General features: G+C 41.9%; 1 protein-coding gene across 1 annotated transcript in view; it reads left to right on the top strand.

Moving 5' to 3' along the window:
- plcxd2 (phosphatidylinositol-specific phospholipase C, X domain containing 2) overlaps positions 1-22,893 on the top strand; it is a 28,584-nt gene extending 5,691 nt beyond the window's left edge. The window contains exons 2-4 of the mRNA XM_064334116.1: positions 7,460-7,926; positions 10,773-11,017; positions 22,094-22,893. Coding sequence (XP_064190186.1) covers positions 7,460-7,926; positions 10,773-11,017; positions 22,094-22,247 — 866 coding nt within the window. The 3' untranslated portion in view covers positions 22,248-22,893. The remainder of the gene's footprint in view (positions 1-7,459; positions 7,927-10,772; positions 11,018-22,093) is intronic.
- The last annotated feature ends 283 nt before the right edge of the window (positions 22,894-23,176 follow it).

Raw genomic sequence — 23,176 nt, 5'->3', positions numbered from 1 at the left:
CTCGTCCAACTGGTTCTCTCAATATCGTGCTGTTGCAAGACGCGAATGCATAGGCTACGTTCCGCATTCATAAGTGTATCGTCGTATTCCATGACACTTAAACGGGCGTTTAGGCTTCACAGCGGAGAATGGATTTGATGTAGCCTTCTCCACGCCATTGCTCTGACCTCTTCACCGTGCATGTGATCAGGCTTGTGACCACACGACTGAGCACATATGTCAAGGAAAAAATTATACCTCCTGCTACGGACATACTCCGCATAGCCTAGGTATTGGCCTCGCTGTCTCTACAATTGCATGCTCACGCGAATGGCGTTGCGCGTCATCGATTGCTCCTGCTCCCGGTTATGGCTGGTTCCAGGCAGCTTTGTAGCATGTGCTTTCGCAACTTTGTCATAGTTTCTTTAATCGTATATTGCATTTTGTCTAGCTATATTTTGTATACACCTCAAGCTTTTAATAACTGCATTTCCTTATGCTTCGTGGTTCTTTGTGATCTCACCATGGCAAATATGCTTAAATTAGCTATATTTTGTATACACCTCAAGCTTTCAATCTGAGAAAATGAAGGAACTCATTATTGCATACTAGCACTGTTTTCCATCCTCTCCTTCATGACCCGGTACCTGTGGTGGCGCCCCCATGCGAGCCCTGAGGAGCCTTCATTGGGAAATGCCATGACGATATCTGGTTGCTGTCCGCCTCCGTCTCATTGGCAATGTGGTCCCCATTCCGGAGTTCTACACCACCACTCCTGCTCCAGTGCGGTAACGACAGCAGTGATGGTTCCCGGCATCCTCAGTGAAGCTACGGGGCTTTGGACATGTGCTTCTTTGATCTGTTGGCATTGCCATAATTTCCGTTCAAAAGCTATGAGCTTTGCAGTATAGGAGCACGGCTGCTACTGTCTACTGGCAAGTACCGGTGTCGCAGCCGCCAACGTTTCCTCTATAATCAGTTTACTGCTGCTGGGTGCTACTGCTGCGTTACTGTTGATGTTACTGCTACTGCTGTTTATTGCTGCTGCTGCTGCTACTACCGAACAAGGATTCATTACACTAATATGAGTAGTATATTTCCCTCTAATTGGTGTAAATCTCTGTGCTGGGGGGAAATACCAACAAGCTGTTGGTACACATAGCGTAATAATATTTGGTGATTAGTTGAATGGCCTTGGGCCTACGAGGTAGCTAAGCCAATGACTGGCATGCTTGTCACAATCAACAACCTGAGCCGACCAGAGGAGGATGGGTTTCCCCCTTGAGCCTGGTTCCTTCCGAGGTTTCTTCCTATCTACCACAGGGAGTTTTTCCTTGCCACTGTCGCCTTAGGCTTGCTCCTGTGGGGGTTCAGGCCAGGGTTGTCCGTAAAGCACATTGTGACAACTGCCATAAAATACACTATACAAATAAATTTGATTGATAGAAGCCAAGGCCATACACGTAGGCATAGCCTTCAGCATTACAAATAGTATTTTCCCCTGGTTTAATTTTACTCTTGCTTCAGGGGAAAGGCCAAAAAAAAAAAAAAAAGCTTGGTACACATAGCCACTGACCCACAATGTTAGAACGGCCTCGAGCTGACCGGATGAAGGGCCCTTCCGGTAGCCGAATGGCGTTTCACATAGTCATCACTTTAGCCGGAGACTAAGTACGAACAACATTTCGGCGTATGGTTGTTTTGGGGGGTTTTTGCTGCATCTCACATAGTATGTTCCCCAGGTTTATTAATTAATAATTAATCTAACTATTGGCCTCAGGGGAACGTTCCAACATGCTGTTGGTACACATAACCAACAGATCCACGTAAAAAATAGACGGCCTCAAGCCGAAGGGCTTGACTGGACGAAGGGCTTCCTCCAGGTGGTCGTACACAGTCATCACATCATCGTCGAACATGTGCTTCACTGCTCATACTACTGCTGCTAAGGCTCCTATGCTGCTGTGTTACTGCCACCGCGCTCCTGCTGCTGCTACTACCGTCTCCTCCGGTAGGCCTATTTACACTGACGTAGTCGATAGTATATTTCCCCCGGTTAGTTCAAATCTCGGCGGTCGAGGGGAAATACCGACAAGCTGTCGGTACACATAGCCTAATAATTACATCTCACATAGTATGTTCCCCTGGTTTATTAATTAATAATTAATCTAACTATTGGCCTCAGGGGAACGTCCAACATGCTGTTGGTACACATAACCACTGATCCACGTAAAAAATAGACGGCCTCAAGCCGAAAGGCTCGACTGGACGAAGGGCTTCCTCCAGGTGGTCGTACACAGTCATCACATCAGCCGGAGACACTTATTAATAGCATGTCGGCATATGGTTGTTTTGGGGTTTGGCTGCTGGCCTCCCGGCCTTATCCACGCGGGCTGCATGGTTGGCGGGAGAGCTCCAGAACAGAGCCATATCGCCAAACATAACTGTATTGCCTTTATTGTCAATAAAGTTCTACTTTAATGACAGTGGTCCTGACAGAAATGGAACATCGCGTAGTTCTGGCAGGCCACGAGAGTCAAGCGCTCCGGCTGAATCAGCTGATGGCTCAGCTGAGTGATGTTCGCCTATCACAGTATATTCACTAACAGGGTGGTCTACTTAAACAGCCTCCCTCTACTCATTCGGCTGCTCCTCCTGCATGCAAGCGCTGCACGTTGCTTCGTAAATCCCCTCCACCACCCCAGCTCCATCCCCATGCATCAAGAATTTGCATTCTCCATTGCTATGTGTTAAGAATTTGTATTGCTCCATCCCCATGTGTTAAGAACTTGCTTTGCTGCTGGATCTGTTCTGTGTGTACCCCTCTAGGGGGGTTTGGCTGCTGGCCTCCCGACCTTATCCACACGGGCTGCGTGGTTGGCGGGAGAGCTCCAAAACAGAGCCATACCGCCAAACATAACTGTATTGCCTTTATTGTCAATAAAGTTCTACTTTGATGACAGTGGTCCTGACAGAACTTTAAATTGAATAAGACGGTGTCTAGAATTAATGAAACATTGGTGGATCTCCTCCAGACCCTTTTCCCAGATCTAATCAGGGATCTCTACCCCTAGCTACTTCTCCCAGTCTACTCTAATCGAAGTTGTTGTAGGTGGATTTATAGACTGTAAAGTGTCATATAAACGGGATATGATTTTGTCTTTGCCAGCTAAGTCTCTAAGGCAATCGTCCATACAAGAGGGCAGAGCAGCAGCAAATCCATGCGAGTACATAGCTTCTGACTTGCAGAAACCTAAAAAAATTACTCCTATGGAGATAATTGTTATTATAATTGTTATTATTATTATTATTATTATTAATAATAATAATAATAATAATAATAATAATAATAATAATAATAATAATAATAGTAACAATAATAATAATAATAATAATAATAATAAATATAGCTGCAATCAGCGATTACGGGGGCCAAGCAGCAAGCACAACATGCCAATGCAACATTTGAGCTACAATGTGGTCACTCAGTGACTTTGGAGTGACCTTCAATCATTATGCAAAGTTTTGTGACACCAGAATGGGCGGTTACGTAGTGTTATCAAATCATACAGGATTGGTAGCATTTGAAGCATTTTTCAAAAAAAGTCTAATTTGCGGAAGATCTAATGGGTGGAGCTTATGGGTCCTTATAGGAAACGTATTACGCTTGACGAGTTGCACATATGTCCAAAATTTCATGACTGTAGCTCAAGTGAGCCACGAGATATGCTTGTTCAAAGTTTTCCAAAAACCACACCTATTAGCTCATGATAGCGCCACCTTATGGCCAATCGGCTTCATACTTGCTCCCTGTCCATTTGGAGTACCCCTATACCAAATCGGCATAGTGGTTATGCCTAAACCAGAAATGAGCTCTCTAGCGCCACCATTTTGTTTAATCAGGCCAACAATGGAGGGTGACTAACAGATCACATAGTTTTGATATAGCATACTAGCTTGCTGGAATTGCTAGCCAGGCAAATGTGCAGACACCCCCCCATGGGGTTAAATTGACCAGGGTTGTTAGCCTGTTGTCAGTAGACAATTAATTAACCAATTTAACTCAAGTTTAATTTTAGTCAAGGTAGTGACATGTGACATGGACTGATAGCTACAGCTGTTTGGATCGAACACACATTAGAAGGGAACCAGAGAATAATGTCTTGTGATAGATTTTCAGCAATATAGGTAGGCCACAAAAACATGTAAATGTAATTAAACAATAAATTAAAGACACTTTCTATCTTACAACATGGAATTATATTGAATTGCCTTACTTTGAGTTAACCATTAGAGCTATTAAGACGGTTAGGTGTAGGCTACCCTAAGAAGCGTTAGTTTTCACCCCAACCTCAGGGTTAAATGTAACATTTCACTCTCTGTACTTTCAGTCTAGCTAGTGAATGGTATGTCCAAGAAAATTCATTGTGCTGTATAATCATATCCAAGGGATGTAGGTTGTTTATTCATCTCTCGTAATATTTTCATAATATCATTATATTATCATTCATTACAAATTGTAGGCTACCAATACATGCACTGACCATTTCTAATAGTTTTACAGTTTTTTTTTGTTTTTGTACCATTTCTTAGGCTTAGGTGATTTTAAAAACAATTAGGTTGCCTGCCAATGCAGATAAAGCCCTGGACTTGGAGAATATTTATGGCAAAGATTTGCATTGCACAGATTTTGTGATTTTAACAATCTTAAAGTACATGTTTTTAAAAAAATTGCCTTTATTGCTGCTTATGCTGAAAGTTAACATGGTGGTTAAGACTGGTGTATAATTGTTTTATTAAGTGTAGGTGACTTAGTGATTAAAACAGATTTTTTACACTCACACACAGACACACACACACGCACACATATCATGAGAGTTTACTCTGATTGGATAATTGCAGTGGTTTCTTTTCAAATAAAATGTCTCACATAATACATGTCTTGCATTAATAAGAATGGTTGTTTTAATATTTTTAATATGTAAAAAAAAACTATATATATATATATATATATACAGTCCCCTCAAAGTATTGAAACAGCAAGGTCAATTCCTTTGTTTTTGCTATACACTGAAGACAATTGAGTTTGAGGTCAAAAGATGTACATGAGATGACAGATCCAAATTTCAGCTTTTATTTCCTGGTATTTTTATCTAGATTTGTTAAACAACTTAGAACATATCACCTTTTGTATCAGACAACCCAATTTTTAGGTGAGCAAAAGTATTGGAACATGTGAAAGGTGTTTCTTGTTGCCCAGATGTGTCCTGTTAGATTGATTGGTTAAACAATAAATAGTTCTGAATGTCTACTCTTGGTTTTAGCCTTGGGTTTTGCCTGTGAAAACTGCATTTGTGTTATAAAAGATAAACTAACATGAAGACCAGAGAACTGTCTTTGGGAGAAAAGCAAGCCATTTTGAAGCTTAGAAAAGAGGGGAAATCGATCAGAGCCATTGCACAAGCACTGGGGATAGCTTGTACAACCACTTGGAATGTCATGAAAAAGAAAGAAACCACTGGCGTACTGAGCAACAGACATCGAACAGATCGACCAAGGAAAACAACAGCAGTTGATGACAGAAACATTGTGAGAGCTGTGAAGAAAAACCCCAAACATCAGTCAGTGACATCACAAACAATCTCCACAAAACAGGGGTGAAGGTATCTCAATCAACCGTTCGAAGAAGACTTAGAGAACAGCAATATAGAGGCTATACCACAAGATGCAAACCACTCATCAGTAGTAAGAATCAGAAGGCTAGATTACAATTTGCAAAGAAGTACAGAGATGAGCCACAAAAGTTGTGGAACAAAGTTTTATGGACTGATGAGACCAAGATTAACCTCTACCAAAGTGACGGAAAGGCCAAAGTGTGGAGAAAGAAGGGATCTGCTCATGATCCAAAACATACGAGCTCATCTGTGAAGCACGGTGGAGGAAGTGTCATGGCTTGGGCTTGCATGGCTGCTTCTGGAGTGGGCTCACAAATCTTTATTGATGATGTAACTCATGATGGTAGCAGCAGGATGAATTCAGAAGTCTACAAAAACATTCTGTCTGACAACTTACGGAGAAATGCGTCCAAACTAATTGGGAGGAACTTCATCATGCAGCAAGACAATGACCCAAAACACACTGCCAACACAACAAAGGACTTCATTAGTGAGAAAAAGTGGAAGGTTTTAGACTGGCCAAGTCAATCACCAGACCTTAACCTAATTGAGCATGCATTTCACCTCCTGAAGAGGAGATTGAAAGGAAGAACCCCCCAAAACAAACATCAACTGAAAGAGGCTGCAGTAAAAGCCTGGAAAAGCATCACAAAAGAAGAATGCAACAGTTTGGTGATGTCAATGGGTCGCAGGCTTGATGCAGTTATTGCAAGCAAGGGATATGCTACCAAATATTAAGTGTTATTTACTTTCATTTACTTAAATACTCTCTGTTCCAATACTTTTGCTCACCTAAAAATTGGGTGGTCTGATACCAAAAGGTGCTATGTTCTAAGTACTTTAACACATCTAGGTGTAAATACCAGGAAATAAAAGCTGAAATTCTGAACTCTTGTCTCATGTTCATCTTTTTTTTCTCAACCCCAAATGTATTGAATGTATTGCAAAAACAAAGGAATTGGCCTTGCTGTTCCAATACTTTTGGAGGGGACTGTATATATAATATATATATATATATATATATATATATATTATATATTCTAACCCTTTAAGGACTTAGAAGCAAAACCGCAGTTAGGTTGGAAGCTATGAAGAGGTATCAGGACAGTTGCACTTAGCTAATCGCAGAAATTAATGAATTTTGAGCATGTTTTAAGCCTAAAAGATAACGTAAATGAGGTTGTAATAATATAATGAAATGTGTGTGTATGAAGTTGATTACTTTTCATTTAGACAGTATATTATGTGTATGTACTTTTACTGAACTTATTCATACATTTTAATGGGTAATGCCATTCAGTCTTCTCAAATAAATATGAAATAAATATGTTAACCTTTGAGATGTTAACATATTTAACATCCCCCCCCCCCCCCCACTGCCCAAAGCCGCTTGAGTTTCATGAAACTTCAACTCAGTATCACATCATCAACAAGTAATGTAGTCTGTCAATGATGAACTGCATTTGATCTACCTGTACAAGCCCGTGCCAACACTCCATCTCTCTCAGGCCAGCACTGCAGTCATTCTATTACTACGAGCATCACAGGTCGACCAGGCACTGGTTTATTTATAAATGAAAGGGACACATCGGACATCACTTTCGCAGACATTTAAAAGTAGATGAGGAGTCAGATAAATTCATCAAAAAAGTGTTTCATTTTCTTTGGCACCCCTTCCAGCTGGTGGTGCTCTACGCAACTGTCTAGTTTACCTATGCCTAAAAACAGCCATTAAGTCAAAGTTTCACAAGTACACAGGAATAAACAATGAGTGTGATGAAATATGATGATTCTGTTGTTCCCAGGGTCCCATGACTCTTTCACTTTCTGGGTGGATGTGAAGGCCCCCGTGGGGCCTGATCAGATAGCAGTGGTGAAGTACCTGGCAATGGTGTTCCGACTGCCGGCTAAGAAGGTGATGAAGAAGTGGTCCATGACACAGAACCTGACGTTCCGTCAGCAGCTGGAAGGTGGCATCCGCTACTTCGACCTGAGGGTGTCATCTAAGCCGGGCGAGCCAGGCCTTGAGATCTATTTCATTCATGGCCTGTTTGGTCATCGGGTGCGGGATGGGCTGGCCGATATCAACAGATTCCTGGATAGCCACCCTAAAGAGGTGGTTTTCCTTGACTTCAATCATCACTATGCCATGGGGCATGAGCACCACTGCTACTTGATTGGCATGCTGCAGGAGGCGTTTGGTCACAAGCTGTGTCCTCCTCAGGTGGTGGAGGACATCACTCTCAACTACCTGTGGGAGAAGAAGTATCAGGTGAGTAGAGAGGGCGAGTCCAGAGACAGGTGTTCCAGCCAGGTGTGTATGCTCAATGTGTGGATGGATGGGCTAGAGAGAGTGTACTTTCCAGGCGTGTGTGTGTGTTTGTCTGGGTACATGTGTGGGTATATGTGTGTAGGAGGGTGGTAGTAGACTAATCTGAGGTGCAATTTATTTCTGAAATGGCATGGTTGATTCATGTCCTGGGGTCATGTACTCAGGGGACATTGATCTGTGAGAATCTCTTTCGGGATTCCCACATGCGAGAAAAAATGAAATAGCACCTCTGCATTAGTCTTACCCAATATATTTCAGAGGGGAACCGCTTCCAGTTGTCACATTACATATTCCACTTGGACTGATACAAAGCAATAGCCTTTGGCACTATGTTTTAATAGCCCAACCTGGTCTATACCAATTCTTTCAAAGTGGACCTGAATTTATGGAAGCGGACATAAGGGAGCTTTTGGAATGGCCACAGGGTTTACTTTCTGACTTTCGGGGCGCAAAGTACACCACCAGTGGACATGACCATGTATGCCTGGCTAATAGAATTGAGCCATTATATAGTTGAGTGGCTTAACCTGTCCCTAATGACCTGCCATTGGATTACTGTGAGCCACCTGAAAAAAAATTTCCCAATGGCTTTTTAGCATTAAAAGTTAGCTGACATTCTCATTTTTTATGTGGTTCCTGACTCATTTGATATGATACAAAACTAGGGGTGTGTCATTGCCCTCTGCTGATCAGGCAGCCTACCATCAATTTCGATCACATAGTTGTCGACTCAACTCAGGGTCTCATTTCGAGACTGCTCGAGGCCAATGTCGGTCACTCTGGAGAGCACAGGTGGGCCATCCATCTTCGTACCTGAACCCAGATGAAACATTTCTGCCTCATCTGGTACAGGGGCATGGCTACTATATGGCCCCTCCCTTGGACCACTGCACGCCTGGCAGCAGCAAAATATAAATGAACACATGAAAATGAACACTGGTGGAAGGGGCCCTGTTGTTGGGCCCCTTCCACACTGCTGGTCTGCCCTCACACACACATACACACACACACACAGGTATGGACTATTTGTGTCCTTAATCACAAGAGCTAACAGAGTAAAGGACTTAGAGCTTTGGAGGATTAGTGCGACTCCGGATGCTGTCAGTGTTGATGCTCCAGTCCAGATGGCATTTATATTAAAACACTGCTTACTCCTGAGTATGTTTTATATCTACACATGCACTACCCTTTTGTTTATTTACTTTCTTGTGAAAACAGCCATCAAATGCAAGGTATTTATTATTCAGTGTCAGAAATAATGCTGAAAACTTTTCACCCCCCTCATCTGTAAAACATGGTGGTGGAGGTATTATGGTTTGAGCATATATGGCTGCTACAGGTGCTGGCTCACTTGCTTTCTTAAATAATGTAACTGCTGATAGCAGCAGCAGAAGGATTTCTGATGTGTACAGAACCATCCTATCTGCTCAAGTTCAAGAAAATGCCTCCAAACTCACTTGTCAGCATGTCATCCTTCACCAAGACAATGATCCCTAGCACACTGCTATTGCAACAAAACTAAAGCTAAAAACTGTAAAATTCTTGACTGGCCAAATCGTTCATCTGATCTAAATACAATTGAACATGCATTTCTTATGCTGAAGATAAAAATTAAGGAAACTAGCTACTGAAACAAGCAGGAGCTGAAGATGGTTGCAGTATAGCCCTGGCAGTGCATCACCAGAGAAGATACTCAGCACCTGATAATGTCTATGGGTCACAGACTTCAAGCAGTCATTACATGCAAAAGATATATGACAAAGTACAAAACATGACTACTTTCATGTACATACCATTAATATTTCACAAACGTTATAGTGCCATGAAATGGGGGACTGTTAAAGTGCTCTAATTCCTACATGGTGGAACCAAAATGTATGAAAATACCCTTAAAATAAAGCTGAGAATAGACCATAGAAAAGGCTATGACTGTATATTTACAGCTTGGCCATCTAAAGATTGCAGTCAGAGTTCAACAGGAAATGCCATGGTATTAAACCCTGGTCATGCCAATGAAGACTGTGGCCAGCAGCCCCATATTTTTTTTGCCATAGTGCCCCATAGTGGCCAGCTGGCATGTCCTGGTCCTATTCACAAAAGGGACTCCTTCCACCAAGCAGGTTCCTGTAGTCTGCCTGTGCCAGCTTTTTAACAAAAAGATGTTAAAAAGTCATTTATTATGAAAATGATTGTCTGCACAGCAATATGATTTTACAAGTGAATTAACCATGAATTGAATTAATACCACAGGGTTTTATAGACCTACCAAATGGTCACATCTGTATTCTTAACAGTGAATATCTGCTGAAGCTGAAATCATTTTATGAATATTCCTAAAAGGATGCGACCAGGGACAATATTGTACCATGAATATGCATGACCTGTAATATAATCAAATGTAAATGATTATCATCCTCTATCAACCTCCTCCTGGAGGGAAGTAGGGATGACAGGAGGGATGCAGGAGTTGGTCATCTGGGTAGTCATCTGGTAAAGAGTCATCTAAGCTGAGTTTTCCACCAGATTCACTTCATTTAAGGGTGTGTGTCTTTGACTACCATTAACATGTTTGCACAGAACACACAGATTCATAATTGGAGCCCACCTAAAGACTAAAGTCTGTGACAACTATTAACAACCATTCTAACGTTGTATATCCTGAAAATTAGTTTAGGCATTTTTTTTGTTCACTTTACATAATGTGACTTATTTAGTGTGACAACAGTTATACAATATGGTCAAAGCACCCTACGTTTGCTTTTCTAATCCAAATATCCACCCCCCAGGTCCTGGTGTTCTACCACCACTCCACGGCTGTGCAAGAGTGTACTCTCCTGTGGCCGGGCAGTAAGATCCCTGCCCCCTGGGCCAATACCACAGATGCTTCCAAGTTGACCCAGTTCCTGGAGACCACACTGGGGGAGCGGGCCAAGTACGGAGCCTTCCACGTCTCCCAGGCCATTCTCACCCCCCGAGTGAGCACTATAGCCTGCGGACTCATCAAGGGCCTACGCAACCACCTGGTGGAGAGGTGTGTGTGCACATGGTGGTGTATACAGAAGTGCACTCTGTGTGTCCTTGTGTATGTACCTGTGTTTGAACAGTGTGCTGTGTATCCAGTGGGGCCCAACAGGTTGCAGGTATGACTGCAGCTCATGAGCTGTGATGGGCAGCCTCACTCTCTGCTCCCTCAGCAGCAGGCTGGCATGCCCAGCCCTGAGATCATATTACCGCGTGGAACGCAGTTTCCATTTACAATCAGAACACAGTGGAACGCAGTTCCCATTTACAATCAGATCCCCTGCTATGTGTGTTTCTCAATCATTGTTCCATTTAACCACAGTGGCTTCCCTGTTTAACCCCACAACCCCTGAAAAGAGTAATGAGCTGTACCCCTCTTCATCCTACCCATCTTCTTCCTGCCTTTAGCAAGTGGTTAAGTTGAATACAGCCCTCTCCCTATAGCCTGGTCATCTGTTCCTCTTGCTCCACTGTTACCTGGCAGCTTTTCCGCATTTGTAGGATGTTTCTGTAATATACTTGTGGGCCTCACTTTTAAAGGACAGCAGTTGAGCAATAAACTTCAGCAGTTCTGAGTGAGGTGGGGGGTAGGGGAGCAAGAAGGAGAGGGTAGAAGGAAAGGAGGGAAAGAGGTAGAGAATGACAGATAGAGAGAATGGAGAAAGAGGAGGAAGAGAAACATTTAAGTGTACTCACCCTTGCTCTTGCCTATAGGGTACTCTAATCTAGGTAAGTTAGACAGAAGGGAAGGTACCATATGTATTACCATGTAATTGCCCTGCCTGCAAGAATTAAAGTGGTGGTGAACACAGGAATGAGAGAATTTCTTTCTTGCATTTTTTCTGTATATGTTCATTTCATATTTGCCCTGTTTATAATGTAATGTTTTGAATGTGTATTTTCAAAAACATACTGTTATTGATTGTTTCTGTAAAGTTCTTACAATGTATGCATATGTCATACCAATAAAGATTTTTTAATTGAACTGATAAGGGAAAGGAAGAGAGGGAGCAAGAGAGAGCAAGAGAAAGGGAGGAGAATAGTGAGAGGGAGTGAGTGTGATGAGATGGGGATAGAAAAGGGAGAATAATGAAGAGGCAGATCTTGTGTTAAACTACCCCATAGGTGCAGTATTGTGATCTTTTCTGTTTCTCCCCATAGATAGCTTTCAGCAGACACTCCTTGCTCAACATCACACATCTCATTTTTCTTTCTCCCCTACCCACCTCCCTCTCTCTTCTTTTATTCAAATTAAAAATTCAAATCAGCCTATTTGTATGACAAATACAAGATATTGTATTGCCAAAGCAAAAGTGGCAGAATCAATAACGAGTTATAACAATAATAACAGGTTATGGGCGAGGAGCATTATTTATCAATCCATCCATTCATTATTTATACCTGCTTATCCTGAGCAGGGTCACGGGGGGTGCTGGAGCCTATCCCAGCATGCATTGGGCGAGAGGCAGGAATACACCCTGGACAGGCTTCCAATCAATCGCAAGGCAGAATTATTTATTATTATTATTATTATTATTATTATTATTATTATTTTATTTATTTATTATTATTATTATTATTATTATAACCACAATATAACCTTGCCTATCCTAGAGACAGGGGATTGTGTAGTTGTCTGTGGTCAATATGTAGCCATGATTTAGGTCCCAAAAGTAAACAATAATCAATAGTTTAGCTAATTCTTCCCTTTATGCTATTTGTAAATTGCTTTTGCTAAAAACCTGCATGGTTTTGATTTGGAATAGCCATTGTTTTGTGGATGACATCAGACTGTGGTCCCCTGAATAGAGTTCTGTGTTGTGTTGTGTGATGCTAAGGGCTGTTCTAACTGTGCCACTGAATCATTAGTATCAATACTGAACAGTTTTAGACTCAGACTGCAGCCCTGTCGCAGCCCACAGCCCAGTCCCTCAGGGTTTGTGGTGTAACTGAACAATGATCTGAGGCCTAGATGGCCCTTTCAGAGTCCTTTGTTCTTTATTAAAGGCAGGAAACAGAAATGTGTTTGTACCTTGACGTCTGACTTCCTTAATTAATGGTACCAATGCCCATTACCTGATAGTCATTGGTCATTGGGGGTTCTGATGCTCAGTCATCTATCTAACAGTCTATTGTGCTCATTTGTCTGATTGAGTGAATGAGTGAATGGAGCTGAGATAGAATGGTGTTGTATGTGTTAGGGGTGGTACTTCAAGTGTCTGTCCCTTTCAATCTGGTGTCTCTGATATCTCACAAAGGAAACAAAATCATGGAGAGTGTCATTGTGTGTTCCCATAGAATGCTGCCTAGTAAGGTACCTTAATTTGGTCGATTTTGAGTCAACATCATGGTATCCACAGCAAGGACGTAGCTAGAAACTATGGAACAAGACTACTAGGCTAATAGGAGCTGACAAGCTAGGCATCATTACAATGGGAAAAAACGTACCGTAACGTTAGTAAGGTTTAAAAATGTATGTATGTATATGTGCCTCCCATTTCCCGAAGGCGGTAGTAATTTGTTTTAACATTTTCATGGCCTGTTAACTGAGCCTGGGCAGTTAAACAAGTAGCCCACTCAGTGGCTTTTAAGCAGTTATCGATAACGCACTTTACCATCCAAGTTCTACTGAGTAAGCAGCCTTCCACATTTTGATTTGAAGAGTTACTTAAGACTTTCAAAATTATCCTGTGAGGAATGGTGACATAATACACAAGGGCCTTTGAACAGAAGCTTACTTTTAGACATTTGCGTTTTGTTTACAAGCCTGATCTTTGAAAAATACATGCCATATGTTGAAAAGGCATGCTTTTTCTTACCAAACGACTTTATATTTTGCATTGTTCTCGTGATGTTCCTGTGTTAGAGGACGTTTATGACTTAAGTGACTCGTTCTTTGGGAAGCTGGAGCATGGAGTGCAGTCACCCCCTACTGGGGTAGACGGGGATGACAAAGCGTTTGCAGTTGTGGACACAAAGGTTGATTGTGTCGACGCGCTCGAGAAGCTGTCTCTGGCGCAAGATCTGTTGATCGTAGAGCAGAAGAGAGACATAGATATATCTGCTCTCTTTGAGACTGCAATTCCCGAGGTGGAAATTGAATCAGTGGCCTGGTTACTTTGTCAGGGGCGGAGTACTGATGCGTAAATGGACACCAGTTGACCCTTCAGTTCTGGACGACTGGCGCACTGTCCATCAGATTGTGGTTCCGTCTGCTTATCACAAGGAGATACTTGGCCTTGCTCACGATAGCTGCCTTGCTGGACATTTAGGCGTGAATAAGACATATAACCGTGTGCTGAAGCACTTCTTTTGGCCTGGGTTGAAGAAGGACGTTGCCAGATATTGTCAGACCTGTCCGGTGTGCCAGGTTACGGGGAAACCGAATCAGAAAATTCCCCCAGCCCCGTTGTACCCCATTCCGGCAATCGGAGAACCGTTTGAAAGGGTACTTATCGATTGCGTTGGTCCATTACCACGGACTAAGAGGGGTAACCAATACCTCCTCACTGTAATGTGCGCGTCTACCCGTTTTCCCGAGGCGATTCCATTGCGGAAAATAACGGCGCCAGTTGTCGTTAAAGCACTCGTTAAGTTCTTTTCCTTGTTTGGGCTTCCTAAGACTATTCAGTCTGATCAGGGATCAAACTTCATGTCTAAGGTCTTTGCTCAAGTTCTTGAGCAGCTTGCGATTAAGCATTGTACTTCGAGTGCTTATCATCCCGAGTCACAGGGTGCACTTGAGCGTTTTCACCAGACACTCAAGAACATGTTGCGTACGTACTGCCTGGAGTTTGAAAAGGACTGGGACGAAGGCGTTCATTTAATGCTTTTCGCAGTGCGGGAGGTTGTTCAGGAATCCCTTGGCTTCAGCCCTGCTGAATTAGTTTTCGGACACACGGTACGCGGTCCTTTGAAGCTACTTAAGGAAAAGTGGTTAGCTGACGGAAGTGCCACGAATCTGCTAGATTATGTGTGCAATTTCCGTTTTAAACTGCATCGGGCTGGTGAGCTTGCTAGGGCAAATCTCGAGTCCTCACAAAGGAAGATGAAATTGTGGTTTGATCGGCGCGCCACACTGCGTACTTTCTCGCCAGGTGATAAAGTGTTGGTGTTATTGCCCGTCCCGGGGTCCGCGTTACAGGCTCGCTATACGGGGTCATACATAATAGAATGCCGGGTGGGTGACCGTGACTACCTCATTACCACTCCTGATCGCAGGAAGAGGAACCGTCTTTGTCACGTTAACATGCTTAAGTTTTAAACGCATGAGGTGAGGGGCGTGGTGTTGTCTTGCGTTCCTGCATCTCCCTCCGATGAACATGAGGGAGACGGGGATTTGGTTATGCCTCCAAAGAGTGTAACAGAAGGGAGGTTGCGGAATTCGGAGTTTCTGGAAAATTTGGAGGTGCATTTGTCTCATTTGTCAGAATCTGAAAGAGCCGACATTACTAAACTTATTCTTGCGCACATGTCCCTGTTCTCTGATGTGCCCAGTCGCACTCACCTGATAGAACACGACATTGACGTGGGTGTTTATCTTCCAATTAAGCAACACCCTTATCGCGTGAACCCAGAGAAACGTGCGCAGTTGAAGAAGGAGGTAGCTTACATGTTGGAGAATAACATTGCTGAACTCAGTTCGAGCGATTGGAGTTCTCCCTGTCTGTTAGTTAACAAACCTGACGGAACTTTTCGTTTTTGCACGGACTATAGGAAGGTTAACACAGTCACAAAGCCTGACTGTTATCCTCTCCCGAGAATGGACGACTGTGTGGATCGCGTGGGTTCTGCTGCCTTTGTTAGCAAATTCGACCTGCTTAAGGGTTATTGGCAAGTTCCCCTATCTGAGCGTGCTAAGGAAATCTCTGCGTTTGTGACACCGGATGACTTCCTGCAGTACACCGTTATGCCGTTCGGGATGAGAAACGCCCCTGCCACTTTCCAGAGGTTGGTAAATCTCGTGGTGTCTGGGTTGCCAGGTTGTGAGGCTTACCTAGATGATCTTGTGATTTACAGTGAGTCTTGGTCCCAGCATGTGGAGCAGATCGAAGCTCTTCTTGATCGTTTGTCTGCTGCTGGCTTAACGGTGAATCTGGCTAAGTGTGAATTCGGCCAAGCCACTGTCACCTATTTAGGGAAAGTTGTGGGGCGGGGACAAGTACGTCCAGTGGATGCAAAGGTGGAGGCGATCTATCAATTTCCGATCCCCAGGTCCCGGCGCGACCTGCGGAGATTTCTGGGGATGGTAGGCTACTATCGCAATTTCTGCAGAAACTTTTCCGCAGTTGCCTCTCCGATGACAGACCTCCTCAGTCCTAAAAACACCTTCTGTTGGACGGAGACATGTCAAAGGGCATTTGACAATGTTAAAGCTCTGCTGGTCAGCACGCCTGTTCTCTCTGCACCTGACTTTACACGGCCATTTAAACTTGCCGTCGATGCAAGTGAGTGCAGTGCCGGTGCTGTCCTCTTTCAGGAAGACACTTTTGGGGTTGATCATCCCGTTTGCTACTTCTCGAAGAAATTTAATCGACATCAACGAGTATACTCCACAATTGAGAAGGAGACACTAGCTCTGGTTCTTGCGTTACAGCACTTTGATGTGTACGTAGGCTCCACTTTTCGTCCCTTAGTGGTGTTGACTGATCATAACCCACTTGTTTATCTTAACCGCATGCGAAACAACAATCAGCGTCTCATGCGGTGGAGTTTATTTCTGCAGGGTTATGATCTAGATATTCGACACATCCGCCGGCGTGATAACGTTGTCGCGGATGCCTTGTCCCGGACGTACGAATGTTACAATAAATAAATTATCACGTTCAGATTGATTGTAAATATGTTCATATACACATACAGTATGGGTTTAAGAGACCGGAGGTGTTTAATTTATTTATTGTCTTAAGGGTGGGAGTGTTACGTCCCTCTATTTTGTATTAGCACTGCTTCCTTTTTCCTTTTGGTTTTGCGTGCTGCCGTGCCTCTTTGTGTGTCCCCTTTAAGTGGAGATGACGTCACGGCCCTGCTAGAGCGAGACACGTGGTTTCCAGGGGAACCCTGCTGTCTACGTGACGCGATGAGGACATCGCTAGGCAACGTCACTGCGGAGACACATGTTTACAGATTCTGACTACTGTCGCCGAGGAGAAGCTTTTAGGAGATGCCGGACTATATATAGCTGTTGCCATCTGAATGCCATCAGTTCCCTTTACGACATTGTTAATTACAGCTTTGTTAATGCGTTACTTTGTTCGACCGCCTAGTTGTTAATTAACTATTATAATTAATTATTATTATTACTAATCGTAATTAATTTGGGAACTCCGAGGAGAAGACCTCCCCTGTCATCTTCGAGGGTCTGGAACTGCTAGCTGGCTGCCCGGTGAGACCTCGCAGCCTACTACTGTCTTTTAAAGGACTTTAGTTATAGATAGAGAGAACTAATCATTAAATGTGTACATATTAATAAATATACATTTAATCATTTCTATAATACTGATTCACTGGTACTCCTTTCGGGTTGTGGTTGTTGATTAAGTGGCTTAGTGTTACGTCTGATATTGTACGCCTGGTTATCGCAACGCAGGTATATTTCATTCCGTAACATAGATACATAAAGATGCTATTAAACATGTAATTTCATTTTAATTATACTTATTTCTGTGTTTCAGTAACCTTTATAATGTAATTTACTGGGGTTCGCTTGAGCAAATATTTTCATTGTAATTAATTGTAATTAGTTAATTGATTTCAATCATTTGACAGTCCTAACACAAACACAAAAATAACTAAAAACCTCCGCTTGCATCTCTCTCCTTTGACATTGTGGCTGTTCTTACGACCTTGTGTGTCTCTACAATGTTGTGTCATCTCTTACACCTGGGATATGCACAAAAACAAAAGTCTGCATGTGTCATGAATCCCATATTGTTTTTTTGTAGGAACATATTTAAGAACAAAAGTAAGAATTTTTTAAAAAGTTTTTTGAATGAGGCCTTATATTCAAAATAAAAGTATTTAAAGTGACAATCTCGAAGATTTCAAGTTCGTTCTCTATGGCGGTGCCAATGGCGAGAAGCGGTAATTGCAGGTGTGTTTTTGGACCTCACTTCCCATAGATCCAACCAGATCCAACCAGTGTCACCTGTGTGATGTCAGTCAGTTGGCACGCCAACTATAACACTTACTATTTACTGAATAAAAAACGGTTGTTATAAAAGTAACGTTATGTACATACTCATTTGTTGTCTAACATTAGGCTAACTCAAGATGTCTTTGCACTGCCAAGCCGGGTTAAAATGCCGTAGCAAACCTGGGGTAGAATTAGTGATGATCAATTTCTGCAAACGTTCTTTATCCACCTTTTGCCCGGTATGAACATCTTTACACTGCAGAGAAGAATTTGCGGAATTCGCTGTGGCTCGTGCAATTATGTATCTCGTGCACAATAAGCAGTCTTTTTCGTGAATGATTGTTGTGTGGTATTTTTGAAACAACTGCTTTGCAAAATGTTACCCCTGGTGTTTCTGGTTTTGCTAGCTAAACTGTTCGAGAATAAAGCTAAGCTGGGTGTTAAATTAGCAATCAGAACAAGAAGAATAAAACAAAAACAAAGGAGATTTCATCAAAAAGGGCATAAAGGCTGAAGGAACATATGAGGAAGCGTAATAAAATAATAACAATGCTAATCCATACTGCCGTATTCTTTTAATTAGTTTTCTCCTGCATCAGCCGGGTCTTCAGAAATCAGACCCGGCTCTGCTCCACATACCCCGGCTTTATTCCGATCATTATAATATATTGATGAACTCGATGGCAATGTAAATAACGGTAACGTTAAGGCCAGTTCAGATCAATGATTCGCAACGAGGCGAAACGGTTTTAAAATGTTGCAGAGAAAACTGCAGCGGTGTGAACTGGCTAGTAGCAGAGCCGTTGCCTGCCCTGAGGTTTTAAAAGACCGTTCTTGTCAAATCGCCAAGTGACAGACATCTTGGAATTTTGCAAGTTGCACCCAGTCTCGTTGCGAATCATTGATCTGAACTGGCCTTAAGTTAGCTACACTGCAACGTTGCAACAAGGTAGCATTGCATTCGAGAGATGGTTTGCAAGGTCGGTACCGGTCGGTAGCGTTAGCTAGCGTTTTTTTCTAATTGTTAGCCGACATTAGATTGTGTTAATTACATTAGCTAGCTAGCTAACGCAACATTACCTGGTATGAGAGATGGATACTGTGCGCAACGTTGTCTAAACTAATGTTGTCTTTCTTGACATGGTCCGGTAGCTAGCGTTAGCTGTGCAAATAGCTATGTAATTTAGTAAAGTTACATTGTCAGTAAATGTAATACGAAATCTACATCAACAAATAATATGATCTCTCATGTTACACAAAAACTTTTTAGGGTTTCATAACTCCCCCAACCTCCCCTTTCTCTGTTATTGTAACGCATGCAGACACCGCAAAAAACAGTACGCCGCTAACACACAAGTGAGTTGAAGAGCGAGCCTGTTGCGTTAGTTCCGCCTACCCTCTCTGGCGGACCAACCACTGATGGGTGATGAAAAATGTGTCACTAACGTGCGCCGCTTGTGATTTTTTCCCGGGAATGTCGCCACAGATTTTTAATCATGAATTATGATAATAATAATAGTATAAATTAATATAAAAATAGGCTCAATCACCATTGTGTTACCCAATGCAGCGATAGATAGTGACTTAAAAGACATTTATTTTAATGAAAATCTTCGGGATTATTACTTTAAAGGTCTTCAGAATTTAATTAAAACTAAAAAGCTGAATATTACTTATTTGGTACGTATTCACCTTTGTACAAACAAAATAAATGTGTATTCCATCCTGAGAGATCACACTAAGCTATCAGTTAGTCTGTGTTGTGATTGGGCATCCCTGCATCATTGCTTATCGCAAATTTGAGTGTTTAGAAGAGACAGTGGCAATGACAGTGTGTTCAGCTTTTCATTGTGCTTTTCAAGGAGTATTTTCCAGTGAATATTTCATTTCTTTTAAGTGTGCTTAATTTGTTAGCTTTTTTATTACACAATTGTCTCAGTTACTAAATGCAACATCAACCTGGCTATGTTACTAAATGTGAAGCATGTTTTAAGGGAAACAGGATGAAGAGCTTAACAGCAGGCTAATAGCATCTGGTTTGTGCAACTACAAGAGTTATCTGCTTAATTATTTAACAGATCTTGGCCATGTGTTTTTCATCTCCATGAGAATGGTTAAAAGAGCATTTAGCACAGAATCACTGGTCAAACATACTTACATACATGCAAAATCATTGGGACAGTTGTGGCAAATTGGTTGTTTTTCCTCTGTACTAATCACACGACACACTTCAAACAATGACTTTGAGGCAAAATTTAGAATGTGTACATTTATTTCATGACTTTTGTTTAACATGTATTGAACTATACTATAACACTGTCATTCAATGAGTCAAGTCCACCTATTCCAAGTCAATATAAGTATAGGAACAAAGTCAATTTTGACATGTTTAATGACCTGTGAGGTCAATACGTAGTGGCATACCTGTTACATTTGAGAACTGCATCAAGTCTGTGACTCATGGACATCACAAGGTTCATAATGTGATCCTTAGAGATGCTATGCCAAGCTTTTATCAATGCCTCTTTCAGTTACTGTATGTTTGCTGGGGTTTTGGATTTCAGTTTCCTTTTGAGAAAGTTAAAACCATGATCAATGGGGGTTAAATCTGGTGACTGACTGGACCATGTCAAACATTCCATTCATGTCTTGCTAATAAGCTCCTTGGTTAAGTCTGCTGTATATTTTGGGTTGTTATCTTGATGCATGATAAGCATGTTCAATGAATTTGGTGGCATTTCTCTGAATATTGATGGACAATATGTTTCTGTACACTTCAGCTGCCATTGTTGGTAACATCATCGATAAAAACCAATGCAGCCATACAGGCCCAAGCTATTGCACTGCCTCCTCCATGCTTGACAATGAACTAGTATGCCAAGGGTTCACTTTTACATCACTTTGCTAAAGGTTTATCTTTGTCTCATCTGTCCATAAACTTTATTTCCAAAACTCATCAAATTCATTGCTGTATTTTTATTTTTTTTAAATTGTGAATTCCAATGTCGCCTTTTTGTTCTGATGAGATGAGATGAGAGGGTTACATCTGAAAGCATTATCTCTTGTAATGTGCCACTCTCAGTCTTCTGCACAAAGTGTCCTATGATTCTTTCACCCCCAATGTATGGAGATCATAAACAATTACTCAAGTTTTTTAGGCTTTATTTTCACAGTACTTATAATTGTCTTCTCATCACTTTCTGATGTTTTCCCCAGATGGTCTGATTCCTCCAGTAGTTTTTTCTCTTGGACATTCCAAGCGGTTGACTTTTGGAATGCATGAACATTCTGCAATAGCACTTTCCATTAGCACTTCTAAATGACATAAAGCATACCTGGACAGTCACAGCTTTCCATTTAAAAATGATTAAGAGTAATATGGTAAACCAGTGAAATTTGAAATTTTTTAAAACATGAAATGCAGACCTTGTGGATTTTGTCTCATAGTCATTTTTTATTTGAAATACAAATATGATTAATACAAAGGAGAAACACCCAATTTGACACTACTCTCCAAATATTCTTAATCTTGCAAACTGTATATGCTGACATCAGTACATTTATGTACAGTCACCAGGTGTCTGTGAGCATGTCTTTCAGTTTGCCCATGAGATCTCAGAGCTGATTGCAGGCTGTTGTCATCTGCTTTGGCAGCTGCCCATTAGCTAATAAAATCCTTTTATGTAGGTATTTGCTCCAACTATGCACTACACCACCATATTTCACTTATTATTTTACATCCTTGTTCCAGGAAATACGCTCAAGCTCATTAGTGAAATCAGGTGGTGTAGTGCATGGTTGGAGAAAATACCTGTGGATACTGTGGCCCACAAGACCTGGAGTTGAGCTGACCGGATATACTGTAGGATATGACTATACAGTGCTGTGACTGTGACTGTTTTAAGACTGTGGACAATTTGTGTGACTGTTCTCCTGACCTCTCTCCGGCAGGAATATTCCCACTATCATGGCCTGGGTGGAGGCGCAGAAGCCAGGGGTCAACGGGGTCAACATAATCACATCCGACTTTGTGGACCTGGTGGACTTTGCCAACACGGTCATTAGGCTCAATGACCTGCTTCTTCCTAGCCATGCAGTCACCTGATCACGGAAGCCATAACTATCCAAAGATCACCAAACCATAAAGGTCATATAACCATCACAGAGATGAGCAATTATATGACCATCTCAGAAATTAATGATCACCAGACCATCACAGAGACAAAAGACTGTGATCTGAAAGGGACAGTTACACAGCTCCCAGACTAGGCACTGGGCTTATTTCACTTCCTGGGTTTTGTTAAAACAAAAAAGAGAACTGAGACCTCCAGTTTCACTTGAAAAGGTGTGAAGTCCCTTAACCTTTGTACAGAGGTGGTCGGGCTGTTGCAGTGGTGCAGTTCCGAGGCTGGTAGCAGTGGGGCCATCTTCAGGGGAAAGAGGAGCTGGACCAACAACTGTGAGGCACTAGCACCGAGGAGCTGTAGAGCAGAGAGGAGCTGAAGATCAGTGAGGAGCTGCAGTGATTAACTCTCATGTTTGATTTGGGTCAAATTCACCCATTAAACTTCCAGTAAAAGAGGAATGACACTTCTGAGAGATGTATGCAATAATAATTGATTAAACCAGCGTACATTTGGTTCTTGTTTTCTGTTACTATTGGCTATCATCTGTATTTGATTATATCTTTTTGTCTGTATGCATTCTTTAAATGTAATAAGGTAATGATGAAAAATAATTAAATAAAAATCAATAATCCACTGCATGAAAATCTTGTTTCATTTCATTTTTTCACATATAAACATGATTTATGCCCCCTTGCCTTCATTATGGTGGATTTTTTAATATACTGTATAAATCACACCTGCTCTGTCTTATCTCCAGGCTATGCTGGCCAAGTACTTTGGAGCTTCCTATTGGTGAGAACAATCAAATGGTGAATTACATGTCTGACATGTTTGTAGCTGAAACAAAGCTAATATAAACTGAGTATTTTGTAATACTCAGTAATGTCCAGGGCATACCATGCCCTCC

Source organism: Anguilla rostrata, chromosome 4 (assembly GCF_018555375.3).
Source record: "Anguilla rostrata isolate EN2019 chromosome 4, ASM1855537v3, whole genome shotgun sequence".
Taxonomy (NCBI): domain Eukaryota; kingdom Metazoa; phylum Chordata; class Actinopteri; order Anguilliformes; family Anguillidae; genus Anguilla; species Anguilla rostrata.
Note: the sequence above shows the minus strand (reverse complement) of the source record. Positions and strands in the feature narration are given on the sequence as shown.